This window comes from Aquarana catesbeiana, linkage group LG02, assembly GCF_042186555.1.
Source record: "Aquarana catesbeiana isolate 2022-GZ linkage group LG02, ASM4218655v1, whole genome shotgun sequence".
NCBI classification, from domain to species: Eukaryota; Metazoa; Chordata; class Amphibia; order Anura; family Ranidae; genus Aquarana; species Aquarana catesbeiana.
In genome coordinates, this window is record NC_133325.1 from 534,353,190 (window position 1) to 534,371,091 (window position 17,902).

General features: G+C 42.0%; 1 protein-coding gene across 3 annotated transcripts in view; it reads left to right on the plus strand.

The window, feature by feature from the left end:
- STRIP1 (striatin interacting protein 1) overlaps positions 1-17,902 on the plus strand; it is a 614,942-nt gene that overhangs the window by 265,112 nt on the left and 331,928 nt on the right. For all 3 annotated transcript variants that reach the window (XM_073615854.1, XM_073615856.1, XM_073615855.1), the window contains 4 exons: positions 2,176-2,244; positions 2,341-2,447; positions 3,386-3,513; positions 3,584-3,766. In XM_073615854.1, the coding sequence (XP_073471955.1) occupies positions 2,176-2,244; positions 2,341-2,447; positions 3,386-3,513; positions 3,584-3,766 (487 nt within the window). The remainder of the gene's footprint in view (positions 1-2,175; positions 2,245-2,340; positions 2,448-3,385; positions 3,514-3,583; positions 3,767-17,902) is intronic.

The following is a 17,902-nucleotide window of genomic DNA, read 5'->3' on the forward strand; positions in this document are numbered from 1 at the left end:
AAAAAGCATAATAACCACTGGTTCTTGGAAACCCCCCTGGGTGGACCCCTCACGATCGCCGCTATTTGATATTTGAGCTCTGTTTCGTTCTTCCAAAATGTGAATGTATTTTTTATTATTTTAATAAACTAGTGTTTTAAAACGTTTTTACGCTATGTGAGTTTTGTTTGCTCCTTGCATGGCATATGAAACTACACGTTTGGCTTATGCTGGATTACCTATGGGAGAGGAAGCCGTGCGGACCCCCCCCCTTTTCTTTCCACCATCTGTTGATGACATCTGACAAGACGCATTTCCCAGAACCAGTGGTTATTATGCTTTTTTGACTTGTCTGGCGTACGCCATTTCAGCTCAATTCTTTCCGGTAAGCCTCCTCTACTCCTGGTGTTGGCCCCGGCACTGATGTACAATCTATGCACACTTGTGGTCTCCCTTCTGCCCACTCGCCAGATTTGGTGCGACTAAAATTCTGTGAATACCATCTGGCCATGCATCACCCCCCTTGAACTCTGTTGATGTTTTCTTCACTATTTTTCTACACGTTTTTTATGGACTTCTAAAGTTTTTTATGTTTGGTGCCTGGCTCATGGAACCAGCACGGGTTTCTATTAATCACAGGCACGTCTGATGATTAAGTATTATTGTGTATTTACCTTATATGTGATCAACACTGATTAATTATTTGACACTATCCATTTTATGGTCATACACTTTTTGGTAGTATTCACCATTTTTATATGTCTTTATTGTAATGCACATGGCTGTGGATGTGATCTATAGCGCCACACTTTTTTGTTTCTTTTGTTTTTTTTCTGCCTTGAGTCTATAGGTGTGTTGGCTGCTTTTCACTTTCTTTCTAAACGTAGCGCTGTACTTAATTTTTATTTTTTATTTTTGCCTCCTGAGTGAATGCATGCCCCTATTAGCCAGAGCCTTGAGTTTATGTGTGGGTTCTGTCTCCTACCCCCTCACAGTCAGCAGTAGGGAGCCATAGCTGCAGATTAGACTTAGCCAATGGTAACACCAGCCTAAGGTACAAGAACTGCAGAAGGGGATGTGGAACCAAGCTGGATGACAGCTGTGTGAAGAGGGGTTAGAATTGACGAGGGAGTAGGAGTTGTCAAAAGTAGCCGAATGGGCAGGATTTCGTAATATTGTCAGGATTATGTCATCTTAAACTTTACTTGGACACAACTATAAGCAAATCAACATATGTAAATGCAGCCCCTGGCGGTGCTGCAAGGTTGGGTCATTTTCCTACCCATCAGCAGTTCTGGTTTACCCCCAACCCTTGTGTGCACTATTAGTGGTAGGGCTTGGGTTCTGTATCCTCTACCCCCTCTCTCAGCTTCCTCCTGCAAGCACTGTTTGTTGCCAGCCATTGGAAGAAAGATGTCAAACAACATACTGTTGCTTGAAAATACTGTTTTGTACTTTTTTCCTAGATAGGTTTTGCTCCTGAATGATGGTAGAGTGGAGCAGTTGAGTAGATGTCATTTTTAGTAGTGCCTGTTGTTTTGTAATGTGGCTTATTTGAAGAAGGTTTATCAAGTTTATGTGAAAATTAGATTAGAAGAATCAAATGGCATGATGACCGTAAACGTCATACTACCAAGATGGGACCTGCCAGAGATACAACTAACAAATTTAAATATTTCCTTAGCTTCCTTTTTGTGCTTCAATGGCAGAGCAGTAAACCTGCAGATCATGTTCATAGTGTCCATTTACAACACCATTATCCCATCCTCTATTGGGACTTAAAGGGCAACCAACTAATCAAAAAAATTATTATTATAAAATCATTACATATTTATTTATCCTTCATTTAAAACACCATTGAAACAATACAATTATAAAAACATCAATGTTACTTGGCAGGACAACACAAGGTGCATTGCTGGTTGGTACTCCCAACACCATTTTCTGTTGCACAGCAAGGGAATTCCTGGTTGCAGCTAGGTTAAATGGGATAGGAATTTGGCTATGGGTAATGGCACACGAAGATAATACAATTGACTGCAAAATATATTTGTGGAGCTAATGTTCTTAGATGTAAACATATGACCAACTGTAGCATGTAAGCTAATTTATTGCTTGACTTTTACCTGTGATAGTTGTCTATTTGTTCAAAACAGTACATTTTAATATATTTGGCACTTCTCACATTAATTCTAGAAACAGCGCAGCCTGTAGCAATGCTGTTCGGAAACCAGCTATTTCTCTAGCTGACAGTACAGATCTGCGGTGAGATGAAATTTGATTAGAAATTATGTGATATTCTAAAAATTCACAATTTTCCACTTGATTTGCTACATTTCAGTAGTTTGTTGTTTATTTCAGTGTTCTGTTGAACCTTATGTACCTGATGGTAGACTTATTGCGTGAGGAAGGTGAATCTGACCCTGAGGAGTGGAAATCCATGAGGCAGACATTCCGCACTGAGCTAGGTAATGTTTAATGGACCTCTGTGTATGGGTTCATACTGGTACACAGCACTTGGACCAATGTTTCTGCAGGGAATGAAAACTATTACAGTTGTGTTATAGGCAAGAATATACCGTATTTATCGGTGTATAACACGCACCCCAAGTTTAGGAGGGAAGTTTAAGGCAAAAAACTTTTTAAAGTGCCCATCAATGCAGCCTTATCAGTGTCCATCTGCAGCCTTGCCCATCATTGCAGAATGATCAGTGTCCATCTGCAGCCTGTCGCAAGTGTCCATCTGCAGGCCTTCCTGTCGCAAGTGTCCATCTGCAGGCCTTCCTGTCGCAAGTGTCCATCTGCAGCCCAGCCTGTCGCAAGTGTCCATCTGCAGGCCAGCCTGTCGCAAGTGTCCATCTGCAGCCGTGCTCAAAAATGAAATTTTATCGTTTTTAAATGTTGCTGCTGAGATATCCTGTGTACTCAGCTGTACTCAGCGCCTCTTGCAGTCCCGCCCAGTCCCGCCCCTTGGCCCGGCTCCTATAATGGACATCATACAGGTCCAATGGCGGGACTGGGCGTGACTGCGAGCGGATCTGAGCCTAGCCGAGTACACAGTACACTCTACTCGGTCTATTTCTGCGGCGCTCGCTCCTCTTCCCCTCACAGACAGCAGGGATCAGCGTATAACACGCACCCTTGATTTTCCCCTGATTTTAAGGGGAAAAAAGTGCGTGTTATATGCCGATAAATATGGTACTTACATCAGAAAGTTTAAAATCTTGGCTTATTAACAATTGTTTTCGGCAATTAATTTAGAGATATATTGGCGTGGTGTTTCCAGCTTTGTTAAAAAACGTGTGTACTGGCTACTTCTTTTTAGTATTACTGCTTTTATTTATGTACTTCTCATCTGCTAGTTCAAAATTGCTAATTACCTCTATTACTATGACCTTCAATACAGGATCCCCGCTGTGTAACCATGAACCTTTTGCAGTGATGCTCTTTGGTATGGTGACAAAGTTTTGCAGTGGCCATGCTCCACATTTTCCAATGAAAAAGGTTTTGTTGTTGCTGTGGAAGACTGTGTTGGTAAGTTTGTTCCTGAATTTCACTGGCTTGCATTAGTTGTGTTTCTTACTGAAAACTGTTATTTTTGTAGTGCACCCTAGGTGGATTTAAAGAGCTACAGAGGAAGAAAGCAGATAAGCGAGAAATTCTTGGGCTACCACCTCTTCCTGAAGACAGTATAAAAGTTATTTGCAATATGAGAGCTGCTTCTCCGCCAGCATCAGCTTCTGATCTTATTGAGCAGCAACAAAGGAGGGGCCGGCGAGAACACAAGGTAAGGAGAAGCTATGTACTCTGCAGAAATTTAAAAATGGTTAGTTTGTCCCTTGCACACTACACAAAAATACAGCTGAATAGATTTCTCGTTTAGCCTTAACCACTTCAGCCCCGGAAGGATTTACCCCCTTCCAGACCACTTTTTATAATTCGGCACTGCGTCGCTTTAACTGCTAATTGCGCGGTCATGCAATGCTGTACCCAAACGAAATTTGCGTCCTTTTCTTCCCACAAATAGAGCTTTCTTTTGATGGTATTTGATCACCTCTGCCGTTTTTATTTTTTGCGCTATAAACGGAAAAAGACCGAAAATTTTGAAAAAAAAAATATTTTCTACTTTTTGTTATAAAAAAAATCCAATAAACTCAATTGTAGTCATACATTTAGGCCAAAATGTATTCGGCCACATGTCTTTGGTAAAAAAAAATGTCAATAAGCATATATTTATTGGTTTGCGCAAAAGTTATAGCGTCTACAAACTAGGGTACGTTTTCTGGAATTTGCACAGCTTTTAGTTTATGACTGCCTATGTCATTTCTTGAGGTGCTAAAATGGCAGGGCAGTACAAACCCCCCCCCCCAAATGACCCCATTTTGGAAATTAGACACCCCAAGGAAATTGCTGAGAGGCATGTTGAGCCCATTGAATATTTTTTTTTTTTGTCCCAAGTGATTGAATAATGACAAAAAAAAAAAAAAAAAAAATTTACAAAAAGTTGTCACTAAATGATATATTGCTCACACAGGCCATGGGCATATGTGGAATTGCACCCCAAAATCCATTCAGCTGCTTCTCTTGAGTACGGGGATACCACATGTGTGGGACTTTTTGGGAGCCTAGCCGTGTACGGGGCCCCGAAAACCAAGCACCGCCTTCAGGATTTCTAAGGGCATAAATTTTTGATTTCACTCCTCACTACCTATCACAGTTTTGAAGGCCATAAAATGCCAAGATGGTACAAAACCCCCCCAAATTACCCCATTTTGGAAAGTAGACACCCCAAGCTATTTGCTGAGAGGCATGGTGAGTATTTTGCAGCTCTCATTTGTTTTTGAAAATGAAGAAAGACCAGAAAAAGTTTTTTTTTTTTTTTTTTTTTCTTTTTTCAATTTTCAAAACTTTGTGACAAAAAGTGAGGTCTGCAAAATACTCACTATACCTCTCAGCAAATAGCTTGGGGTGTCTACTTTCCAAAATGGGGTCATTTGGGGGGGGTTTGTGCCACCTGGGTATTCCATGGCCTACGAAACTGTGATAGGCAGTGAAGAGTGAAATCAAAAATTTACGCCGTTAGAAAGCCTGAAGGCGGTGCTTGGTTTTCGGGGTCCCGTGCGCGGCTAGGCTCCCAAAAAGTCTCACACATGTGGTATCCCCGTACTCAGGAGAAGCACAGAATTTATTTTGGGGTGTAATTTCACATATCCCCATGGCATGTTTGAGCAATATATCATTTAGTGACAACTTTGTGCAAAAAAAAAAAAATTTGTCTCTTTCCCGCAACTTGTGTCACAATATAAAATATTCCATGGACTCGACATGCCTCTCAGCAAATAGCTTGAGGTGTCTACTTTCCAAAATGGGGTCATTTGGGGGGGTTTTGAACTGTCCTGGCATTTTATGCACAACATTTAGAAGCTTATGTCACACATCACCCACTCTTCTAACCACTTGAAGACAAAGCCCTTTGATTACATGAAAAAATTATTTTTTTTTGCAAGAAAATTACTTTGAACCCCCAAACATTATATATTTTTTTTAAAACAAATGCCCTACAGATTAAAATGGTGGGTGTTTCATTTTTTTTTTTCACACAGTATTTGCGCAGCGATTTTTCAAATGCATTTTTTGTGGAAAAAACACACTTTTTTAAATTTTAATACACTAAAACACACTATATTGCCCAAATGTTTGATGAAATAAAAAAGATGATCTTAGGCCGAGTACATGGATACCAAACATGACATGCTTTAAAATTGCGCACAAACGTGCAGTGGCAACAAAATTAATACATTTTTAAAAGCCTTTAAAAGCCTTTACAGGTTACCACTTTAGATTTACAGAGGAGGTCTACTGCTAAAATTACTGCCCTCAATCTGACCTTCGCGGTGATACCTCACATGCATGGTGCAATTGCTGTTTACATTTGACGCCAGACCGACGCTTGTGTTCACCTTAGCGCAAGAGCAGGGGGGACAGGGGTGCTTTTTTTTTTTTTTTTTTTTTTTGCTTTTTTATCTTATTTTTAAACTGTTCCTTTCATTTTTTTTTTTAAATCATTTTTATTGTTATCTCAGGGAATGTAAATATCCCCTATGATAGCAATAGGTAGTGACAGGTACTCTTTTTTTGAAAAAATTGGGGTCTATTAGACCCTAGATTTCTCCTCTGCCCTCAAAGCATCTGACCACACCAAGATCGGTGTGATAAAATGCTTCCCCAATTTCCCAATGGCGCTGTGTACATCCGGCGAAATCTAAGTCATGAAATGCTCGTAGCTTCCGGCCATAGAGATGATTGGAGCCGTTCTGGTCTCTGAACAGCTCTATGGTCAGCTGGCGGAACCACCGGCTGCATTCTCAGGTTCCCTGTTGGGACAGGAGTGCCAGAGAAAACCATGGAATACGGTGGGGGGGGGGGACATTCCCAGTCTTAGAGGCTAATTAGCTGCTAGAATAGCTTTTACATGAAAGCCGACTGCTGGCTGAAAAGAATGATACCAAGATGATCATTCTGGTATAACCACTCAAAGTCCCGCAACATACCATTACGTTGCTGGTCCTTGTTAGGCATATATTGTAAGCCTGTGGGCTGAATGAAAAAAAGAGATTGATCGGTGGGTATGCCCACCATTAGAGTACCTCCCTTCATCCACCCACGTCTAATGATGGGCATACATGCACCATTTTGTTTTTAACTGTGGTGGTGAAATCACCTCCTACAACGCTGAAGTCGCGGCTTTATGTATCGTGGGAGAAAACGCTGTTGCTGTCAAGATAAATAAATCCGCGCTGCAGCTGAATGGCTTACCTGCTAAGCAAATTATGTTTAACAATAAAACAAAGTAACATTACAGTATAAGAGTAAGATTTATCATACCTGCAAAGCAAATACAAAAAAAAAATAGTAAAAAATAAAACATTTTTAAACGCAAACTGTGCCTAAAATATATATATGCCGAAGCATGGGGGAATCCGCCCCAAAAGTTAGGAGCAAATCGCTCCTCCACCCCTGCTGCCCCCATGCTTTTGGCATATATGCTCTTTTTTTAACGGTGGTGGTGAAATCACCTCCGACAGCACTGGAGTCACGGTTTTGTGTATCGTGGGAGCAAACGCTGTTGCTGTCAAGATAAATAAATCCGCGCTGCAGCTGAATGGCGTGCCTGAAAACAAAAAAGTGGTTAACAATAAAACACAATAAAACATTGCAGAATAGAATACAGTAAAAAAGAGCAGAACAGTAGAGAGAGAACAATAAAACAACAACTATTTTTTTTTTTTACACTTTTATTTGGAACTGTAACGGTTCGGTTCCAGGTTCGGGTCCCTCAAAATGCGATAGCATCTTGTGAGACCCTGTGAATGTGTGTCGTAGTCTGCAGTGCTGCGCTAATACTCAACTAGTGTATGGTAGCGTTCAAAACTTTCACCAATGCAAAGACCAGGATTGTCAGGACAGGAGGGACAAAAATAGCGGGTGTCACGCCCATATCCGCGCTTTCTACAGGCATGACATTTTCTTTGGGGGGCTCATTGGGTAGGGGTACTCGGGAGGACATACGGAAAATGCCTCTCATGCAGCCCGCTTACTGCATTTGGATTGGGAAGGTGAGGTGGAGCACCGTTTGGAAACAGAAGGGCTCTGATGATCTCTTCCTGGAATTTAAGGAAGGATCCAGTCCGTCCTGAAGCTCTGTATAGCACGAGCGTTCAGCAAAGCCAATTGAAATAAGTATACAGACACTCTCTTGTACCAGCGTCTAGCTTTACGGGCAATTAGCTACGGCGCCAACAACTAGTCATTGAGTTCTACCCCTCCAATGTTAAGGGTGTATTCGTGGACACAGAGGGGTTTCTCCACAACACCAGTCGCCATAGGAATTTGGACCGTCGTGTCTGCATGAAGGTAGAAAACAACGAAAACATTCTTATTATCCCTCCACTTCACAGCGAGCAAATTTTTACACTTGAAGCAGGCTCTATCCCCCAGCCTAAGAGGGGAATCTACAAGCCTCTGGGGTAAGCCCCAGCGATTAGGTCACACGATGCCACATGCGCCAATTTTAAGATCAAACAAGTGACTAAAAAGCGTCACGCTCATGTAATAATTGTCCACATACAAATGGTACCCCTTTCTGAATAAAGGTGACACCAAGTCCCACACAATCTTGCCAGTGCTCCCTATGTAGTCTGGGCAGTTTTCCGGCTCTACGTGACTATCTCTTCCGTCGTAAACCATAAAACTACATGTATAGCCTGTGGCCCTGTCACAGAGCTAATACTTCTTGACCCCGTATCTGGCACGCTTTCTGGGAAGATACTGTTTGAAAGACAAGCGGCCAGAAAACTTAATCAGGGACTCATCAACGCGGACAACTTGATGGGGAGTAAACAAGGCTGCAAAACGTTGGTTGAAGTGGTTTACGAGGGGAAGAATTTTGTAGAGCCGATCGTATCCAGGGTCTCCACGAGGACGACGGAGTTCATGGTTGTTGAAGTGCATGAACCGCAAGCTCTGCTCGTATCGTGCCCTGGCCATGGATGCAGAACACGGCATATGGTGAATTGGGTCAGTGGACCAATATGACCGCAACTCACTCTTTTTAGTTATGCCCATGTCGAGGGTTAGGCCCAGAAAGGTCTTAAATTCAGAAACCGTAATTGGTTTCCAATCTCTGGCAAGGGAGGACTGGGTATTAGCGGCGATGTATTGACCAGCATACAAATTGCTTTGGTCCACAATAGATCTATAGAGATCTTCGGTGAAAAACGGCGAATAAAAATCCAGTGACGTAAAATCAACTGTTTCCACCTGAATGCCGGGTTGGCCAGAGAGTGGGGGAAATACGGGTGCTGCAGAAGTGGTGGACGTCCAATTCAGATTGGCGAATTCTGCAGGAAGGACACTATGGGCTCGACTGGCCTGTCTTTGTCTTCTTGGTGGCAGCGGGACACTACTTGTGCTTGCCACCTCGCCAGCTTGAACTGCACTTATTTGACTCGCCACGTCACCACGTGTTACTGCAGTGCTGGTTTGACTATGACCAGGGTGCACTAGGCCGCTGGTGCTTGCCAGTTCACCAGAAGGTATAGCGGCGCTAGTACTTCTCTGCTCCATACAAGAGCCCTGTTGTTCTTGCACCTCAACAGCAGAAGAAGATTGGGGTCTGGTACGCCTGACCTTGGAAGGGACCACAACTCCGTCAGAGCTATCTGTCATGGAGCCGCTGTCATCTACAAGATCGTATTCTGAGCCTGAATCTGACAGATGAGTGACTTTCTCCTCATGACATATAGTGAAGAGGGATGACATCACTTCCTTTGCTTCTGCTTACTTTACAGAAGCAGAGGAAGCTTCTCATTCGTCAGGAGCGATCGCGAGGGGGTGGCCATTAATCGGTGGCCTCCTCCTCAGCACGGATCGCTCCTGGAACGAAACCAACTGCTGCAGGCACCTGGGGGAGGGGGCCCCGACAGGTCCCCCCGCCCGCTGGGTGGCAGGGACGTACAGGTATGCCCATTTACCTGCCCGTGCCATTTTGTTGAAATACATTGATGTGCGGTGGTCGGCAACTGGTTAATCATAACGGAAACAGATGTGTATGCAACAGGAAAAACAAACTCAGGAAAGTAGACCTTAGAATAGCAAAACAAAAATGTTCCCGCAGGTCAGATAACAATGGCAGGAAACTTCCTACATGTCCATGCAACTTCAAATAATATATCAATATAATCTTTATTTAAACCATGACCCTAACAATTCCCTCTCATTTGTCACAAAGTGACAATTATGAATCTTGCCTCCAGTATGCATCATCCTGAACCGCTTTCCTATAATTGCATTGGCCTATCCTTATAAACATGTATAGAAACATAGAAAGCAATATACACATTAAATTAACATATGGCCGGATAATACATAAATGAAGGTCAGGTCAACTGTTATCCTAACTATATAGCAAATGTCCATGGAAAAGTAAGAGCATGACGGTCTTTAAGTTAATAAAATAATCCTTAGCAAAAATAAAAACAAAAAGGTCTCTCTTGTATTGAGCCTTGCTAATGTCCATAAGCTTTCCAGATAGTACAAAGTCCACATTATGTCACTCCTCAGGTTCGTTTTCTAACTTCTAAAATACCTCGAAATATTCTGTACCTATTCATGCATCCATAAGAGATTTACCACCCTTTAAGAACTTGCCTCTCAGTAAGGACAAAATGTGACATCTACAAACAAACTGATGTTGCAAAGAAAAAAAGAAATCAACCTTCGGATCTTCAAGCTGGCACGCCAGATCTCTCTCCTGTGGTGTTCACTGGACTTTCAGGCCTTGGGTTGGCATCATGGCTCTTTCCTGTAGGCTTTTCCAACAGGTATCTCCAACCTTCAGCTTGTGAAAAGGTAGAGAAGTGTTTTCGAAATGATGGCTTGGCAAAGCTTCTGGAAGTATTCCAGGACTTCCTGTGTAGCTTTAAAACAACATGGATTCCCATGCATAGATTTAATAATTTTCTTCAAGTAGAACATCCGGATAGAGTAACATAACATAAGTCCATTAAGTATGCATAAATAAAGTGTTTTCCAGCAGCAGTTTTCATTACTAGACATATACACTCAATATTGCAGCAGAATTCAGCAAATTAGAAAAAGTGCTTCCAATTCTCAGATTGGATTCAGAAGTGACCTTCGGCATAACACCATCAGTTCCTTATCCTTTGGACCCAAGTGGAACCAAGGAATTCCAGAACAGAACCTTACTTAAACACATATTCTATCTCAGAACATAGTTTATTAACCTTGCAATATATGGTTATCATAAGCAAAATAAAAACAGTAATGAATATGAACAATAAAGTAAAATACCAAACAAAGTTTCCCAGCAATAAACCTTAGCATCTTCTTCGCATTTAACACTTATTTATATAACTTTTAAGGAATACACAAAACGTGCAGTGTTATTAGATACCCAATACCAACACCAATATCCTTGCCTTAGATAGTTCAAATAATTAAACAATAAATCTTGTGCATGTATTAAACATGACCCAGACTTATCTTGGATGTAATACAACATTATCTGACAGGATTGTACCCATACTGGCTAAAATCTCAAAATCAAGGATCCCTTCAGTCTGTAGGTCACAAATACACCTATCATTCCTTCATTCATTGGCCCTCCGATTACTCATTCATTCAGAAAGCATTCTTTCATATATTTTTTTCTCACACACACACACATATATATATATATATATATATATATGACAAACCCATGTCATTAACAAATCATACGATGTGCTGGAACTGGAGAGAGTGCAGAGAAGGGCAACAAAACTAATAAAGGGACTGGAGGACCTTAGTTATGAGTAAAGTTTACGAGCACTGAACTTGTTCTCTCTGGAGAGGAGACGCTTGCGAGGGGTTATGATTTCAATGTACAAATACCGTACTGGTGACCCCACAATAGGGATAAAGCTTTTCAGCAAAAGGGAATTTAATAAGATATGCAGCTATTCACTAAAATTAGAAGAAAAGCTGTTTAACCTTAAACTATGTAGAGGGTTCTTTACTGTAAGAGCAGTTTAGGATGTTGTAACTCTCTTCCACAAGCAGTGGTTTCAGCGGGGAGCATTGATAATTTCAAAATAACTATTATATAACCCGCCATATAATACCTCATATGCTTGACAAGAAACCAATGGAAATAACCCAAACCTCTCATTTTAAACTGGTAGGTGCAGAACCGCTAAGCCAGTATCTGCAAGTTCAATAAAAGGATTTTAACCACTTCAGCCCCGGAAGAATTTACCCCCTTTGTAACCAGGCCATTTTTTGCAATATGGCACTGCTTTAACTGACAATTGCGCGGTCGTGCGACGCTGTACCCAAACAAAATTTACATCCTTTTTTATTCGTTGTGTTATAACCAAAAGAAGAGAGACAATTTTGAAAAAAACACTATCTTTTACTGTATGCTATAATAAATATCCCAATTTAAAATAAAAATTTTTCCTCAGTTTAGGCTGATATGTATTCTGCATATTTTTGGAAAAAAAATCGCAATAAGCATATCTTGATTGGTTATGCGCAAAAGTTATAGTGCCTACAAAATAGGGGATAGATTTATGGCATTTTTATTATAATTTTTTTTCTACTAGTAATGGCGGCGATCAGCGTATTTTTTTTTTTATTGCAGATACTGCGATATTGCGGCGGACAGATCGGACACTTTTGACACATTTTTGTGACCATTGACAATTATACAGCGATCAGTGCCATAAAAATGCACCGATTACTGTATAAATGTCACTGGCAGGGAAGGGGTTAACACTAAGCAGCGATCAAGGTGTTAACGGTGTTCCCTAGGTGTGTTCTAACTGTGGGGAGGATAGGACTGACTAGGGGAGGCGGTGTTCATATTTAGTATGAACACACAATCTATCTCCTCTCCCCAGAGAGAATCAGGATGTGCGTGTTTACACACACAGATCGCAGGCGCCTAGCGCTCATCGTGCCTGCCGGCACTGGCATCGGCTCCGGGGACACGCCTCCTACAGTGTCTTTAAAGGGCCAATGTACAGCTACGACGGCTCGCCCAGGGGAGCCAACCTGCCGCAGTTTAACTGCGCCGGCTGGTCCGGAAGCGTTTAAAGAGGGAAAGAGAAATGTCGGTTAAAGTGGTGTTCTGGCTGAAATTATACTTTTTAAATAAAAATACCCCTATAATACACAAGCTTAATGTATTCTAGTAAAGTTAGTCTGTAATCTAAGGTCTGTTTTGTTAGTTTATAGCAGTAGTTTGTTATTTTATAAACTTACAGCAGGCCCTGGCCAGCTTAAGTCTGGGCATCTGAAGCCAGACTGTATTTTTCTTCCTGGATCTCATCCTTGCAGATCTCGCACATGCTCAGTGCAGCACAAGCAGTGTAATAGATTTCAGGTCAGGTTTCCATAGCTACGGCAGTGACAGAGGAAGTTGCCGCCCCTTCCCAGAAGGCATTGCAAACAGGAAATGATGCGATGGGCCGCGGCCAGGGAGGAGGAAGTGAAAAATGAATACAGCAGATATACAGTAAGTGCTGAAAAAAAAAATTAAAAAATATCCAATTCTTTTACAGTGCAGTTTAGTGAGGGATGCTGAAGAGTTGTAAAAGTGGGTGGAACTCCACTTTAAAGAGGGAAAGAGAAATGTCATCGTATAAAATTAAGACAGAACGCAACAGTGACATTCAAAATATAAGCCTTACACCTATGATTTTGCCAAGAAAATGTGCAATTGCGAGTTTCTTAAAATTGGTAATTTTACATGATCAGGTTCCTCAGGAGAGGAAAAGTAGCTGCAAAATGTTTAGGTACCTTATACATAACATTTAGAAATGACGTCATATTTTCTATTTCCCATTCAAATTAAACAGGTCCCTTGGTATGGGCTCAACATTTGATAATGGCTATAAAATTTGAAAACAATTTAGGAAAACCATAACAGTGGCAAACGCATACTATAAATCTAAGTACACATAGATTATCATACATTTCCCTATGATATAATGCTGATTGAACTCCAGGCATCTGGCCTTAAAACAAAGGTTATTGTTAACAGCAGCTTATCCTAAGCAGTGTGTCTCTACTAAAGACAATAGCGGGACTTAAAGGGGTTGTAAAGGTAAACATTTTTTCACCTTCCGACAATACCGCAGCCCCCAGCCCCCCCGCTTTACTTACCTGAGCCCTCGAAAGTCCAGCCCTCGCCCCTGACATCCTCTTCGTTAATCAGCCTGACCGCTAATTGGCTAGAGTGGATGGATTGAAAGCAGCGCAGCCATTGGCTCGCGCTGCTGTCAATCACATCCAATGACGCGGCGTGCCGGGGGGCGGGGCCGAGTGATACAGTGAGCGGCTATGGCCGCCGGCTGTATCACGGGAGCACGCCCGCAAGAACTCATCACCATGCAAGGGAGCTCGCATGGTGGTGATTAGTTCTTGCAGGGAGGAGCTGAAACAGCCGCCGAGGGACCCCAGAAGACCAGGTTCGGGGCCACTCTGTGCAAAACGAGCTGCACAGTGGAGTGTTCCTTTAACTACTAAAGATATCAACACAGTGGGTTGCAAAATATTTCACTCATTCTGGTTTTATGTGGGAACGCCACCCTTTCCCACGATCATCTGCCCTAAATGATGTGGTCAATCTTACTAACTCCGTTCTCGGATCGGGAGTAGAATTCAGAAGAAATTCCTCACTCCCTAAGAGAGGCTCCGGACAAGGGTGCATTACCATACCTGTGTTGCTTATGAAAGGTTCTGGTACTGGATGGATATCAACATCCTCCTGTACGAGGTAGTAATCTGGATCCACTAGGGTTTGGGGTACTCATAGAAGTCCCCTTTCATCAAGAGGGAGCACTCTGTCAAGAACCATAAATTCTTGAGGCAGGGCAGTAATTTGTCCATGATACTTCTAAGCACTGACACGTGGGGACAACATCCTACTTGAAGGCGAGCAATTATACTGCACAGGTTCTGGCATGGTGAGCTGTTGAAGGACATATGCAGTATTCCCAAACTCAAAACCATCTAAATTTAGTGAGGGGGCAACAAAACTCCCTATTTCTGAAGTAATGCGTATATACGCCTGGGGTACATTTACAAAAGCGACAGGTGTGAGGGCTTCTAGAACTGAAAAATATTCTGTGCACTGGGAATGGATTCCCTAATTGCATCTTTTAGTCTGACCATTAAATACATGTGTTCCTGCTGAACTAACCGTGAAACTTCTTGAACCATCTCCAGGTACCCTACATTTGTGGTATCTCCTTGTGACGTTTCCAAGTCAGCAAGGAGATGGTTGATTTGGTTTAGGCCAGAAGAGAGAGCGGAGGCTCATGTTTCTTAGTGCTCTATGTAGGAATTCTTCTGGCTACCCTCCGTTGGCCATTAGCTGTATGCTGTTTTATTCTATTTGCTTTAAGGCCAGTTTTCATTACAAAAAACCCATTTGTCTGTTAAGTCCGAAACATTCTATATTTTTGTAATATTTTACGCTGTGCCTTAGAAAATCGTAACACTTTAATTGATGGTAAGAGCAGGATTTTCCCCTTACCCATCCTGTAAATAAAAAGAGAAAATTATGCGAGCAGACCTATGTACCTTTGAATGTGCAACTATTCTAGGAGCAGGAAAACCTGCTGGCACTGATAAAGGCACCTGATCGAATGTTAAACTGCTGTGCATGGGCGTCAAGGCGGAAAAGTTGCACAAGCAAAAAATACCCCTATTCAGTCTGTCTCAGATTAGCACTCGCGTGTAAGCAAAGGGAAGGGAGTGTTACAATATTTTGAGAGACTGAATAATACATCTACTTAGCAATGTTCTATTTGCAAGCGTAAATAAGCAATTATCAAGTAAAAAGTTTTTGCCTGAAAGATGTTATCGGGGCGTGTGGAAGGGAGAAATCTCTCAACTGAAAGGAAAAATTTCTAGTCCCTAGACCTAATCCCTACATTTACTGCCTAGGCTCAACAAGATCTGCAAACTAGAAAAAATTACTGCGCTATCCCCAAAGAGCAATAAATGTGAAATAATTATTAATGAAAAAAATAGTATCATATTATATACAGTAGCTGCAACTATAAATGTGAGACACATCCACTATATAAGCAAAAACCAAAAAGATAGCTGCGCTGGAATTAGTGAAATAAAATCAATGAAATGATGTGATCAACTTATTAAACACAAAAAACATATATAAAAACATCCATACAAAGTGAATTCGCAGTGAAACGGCAGTTGAATAGTCCTCTTGAGAAAAGAAAAACTAAATCCTAAAACCAATAAACATAAAAAGTCCAATTGCAAAATTGCATAAAGTGAAAAAGTTCATTAGGATGAAATGATCTTGGCAAAGGACAGAATAACAGACAACCAAACGGTGTATGACATGCGTCCTTATCACCCGGGAAAATGTGGTGACAGAAAGGTTCCTCCACCTATGAATAGACTGCCCCTTACCGACTCCTTTGATCTCTTATCAGGAGATTGTACGGGTGTGTGGCTGTCTACCCCAGCCTCAGGTATAGGTAGTGAACAGATCCCATGTGAACCTCCTTGACAGAAATCTTCTAAATGCTGGATGGGCACTCGTTCCCCATGGAAACATAAATAAAGAAAACTCCCATAGCGTAACACGTTTAACAATTTATTAAAAGAATAAAATGGAAATACACACAATGTTGTAGAAAAAGATGCGCATAAAAATCGAACGCCGGCTGGCTTCAAAACTGCTGCCCGTAGCTTCCGGGATCAGCGAGGATAGTGGTGACGTCAGCATGCCGCTCCTCCCTACGCTGTTTCTTCACAACTGACGTCTTCCAGGGGTCCCCCCAAGATTCTGTTCTTGGACCTCTTTTATTTTCAATCTACACCTCTTCCCTTGGTCAGCTGATAGACTGTCACGGCTTTCAATATAATTTCTACACTGGCGACACACAAATCTGTCTCTCCACCCCTCAACTCACTCCATCAGTCTCCTCACGCATCACTAACTTACTAACAGACATATCTGTATGGATGTCACACCACTTCCTCAAACTCAACTTGTCCAAAACTGAACTTATAATATTTCCTCCCCCACGTGCCTCTTCCCCTGTCTTATCTGTCAAGAGCAATGGCACAACTATCCACCCATCCCCACATGTCAGCATGCTAGGTGTTATCCTGGACTCTGAACTCTCCTTTCGGCCCCACATCCAATCACTTTCCAAAGCTTGCCGCCTCAACCTCCGCAACATCTCTAAACTATGTCCCTTTCTAACCAATGAAACCACAAAGCTCCTGATTCACTCCCTGGTTATCTCTCAGCCTTGACTACTGCAACTCCCTCCTCATTGGCTTACCTTTAAATAGCCTATCCCACCTTCAGTCCATCATGAATGCTGCTGCCAGACTCATCCACCTTACAAACCGCACAGTGTCTGCTACCCCTCTTTGCCAATCCCTCCATTGGCTGCCACTTGCCCAACTAATTAAATTCAAAATACTAACAATAAGTTACAAAGCAATCCACAACTCTGCCCCCAGCTACATCACTAGCCTAGTTTCAAAATACCAACCTAATCGCCCTCTTCGTTCCTCCCAAGACCTCCTGCTCTCTAGCTCCCTCATCACTTCCTCCCATATCCACCTCCAGGACTTCTCCCGAGCCTTGCCCATCCTCTGGAATTTGCTACCCCAATCTGTCAGACTGTCTCCAAAGCTATCCACTTTTAGGCGATCCCTGAAAACTTTCCTCTTCAGAGAAGCCTATTCTGCCTCCATCTAACTACTGCACTATTTTCTCCATTAGCTCGTCGCCCACAGCTATTACCCTTTTGTATAACTTGACCCTCCCTCCTAGATTGTAAGCTCTAACGAGCAGGGCTCTCTGATTCCCCCCTGTATTGATTTGTATTGTAACTGTACTGTCTGCCCTAATGTTGTAAAGCGCTGCGTAAACTGTCGGTGCTAATTAAATCCTGTAAATAAGAATAAAAGATGATCTCAGAACTGCAACAAGTTAACTGCATCTACCTAAGGGTTTTACCCCCTTCTATATTATCAGGCTATGTAATCTGATGTCAGGCGCATAACTGTTCACCCTGTTAAACCCTACTATCGGTGATCAGTTATAACACCAGCTGTTTGATGGCTTAACAGCTCAGTTGAGAGCACAATCAACCGTGATAGTTTTCATTCATGGCATGCCTGTTTTTTCTAGATAGGACCGATATTGCTGGTCCCTGTACAGGGAGATATGTCACAGTCCTTAGTCCTCCTGTGAGATGGCCCCTCAGATGGAAGATCCCCTCATGAGAAAATTTGAATATTTTTTTTATTTACCTCTAAATTCACAAACAGAAACAAAGACAAACAATGCCATAGA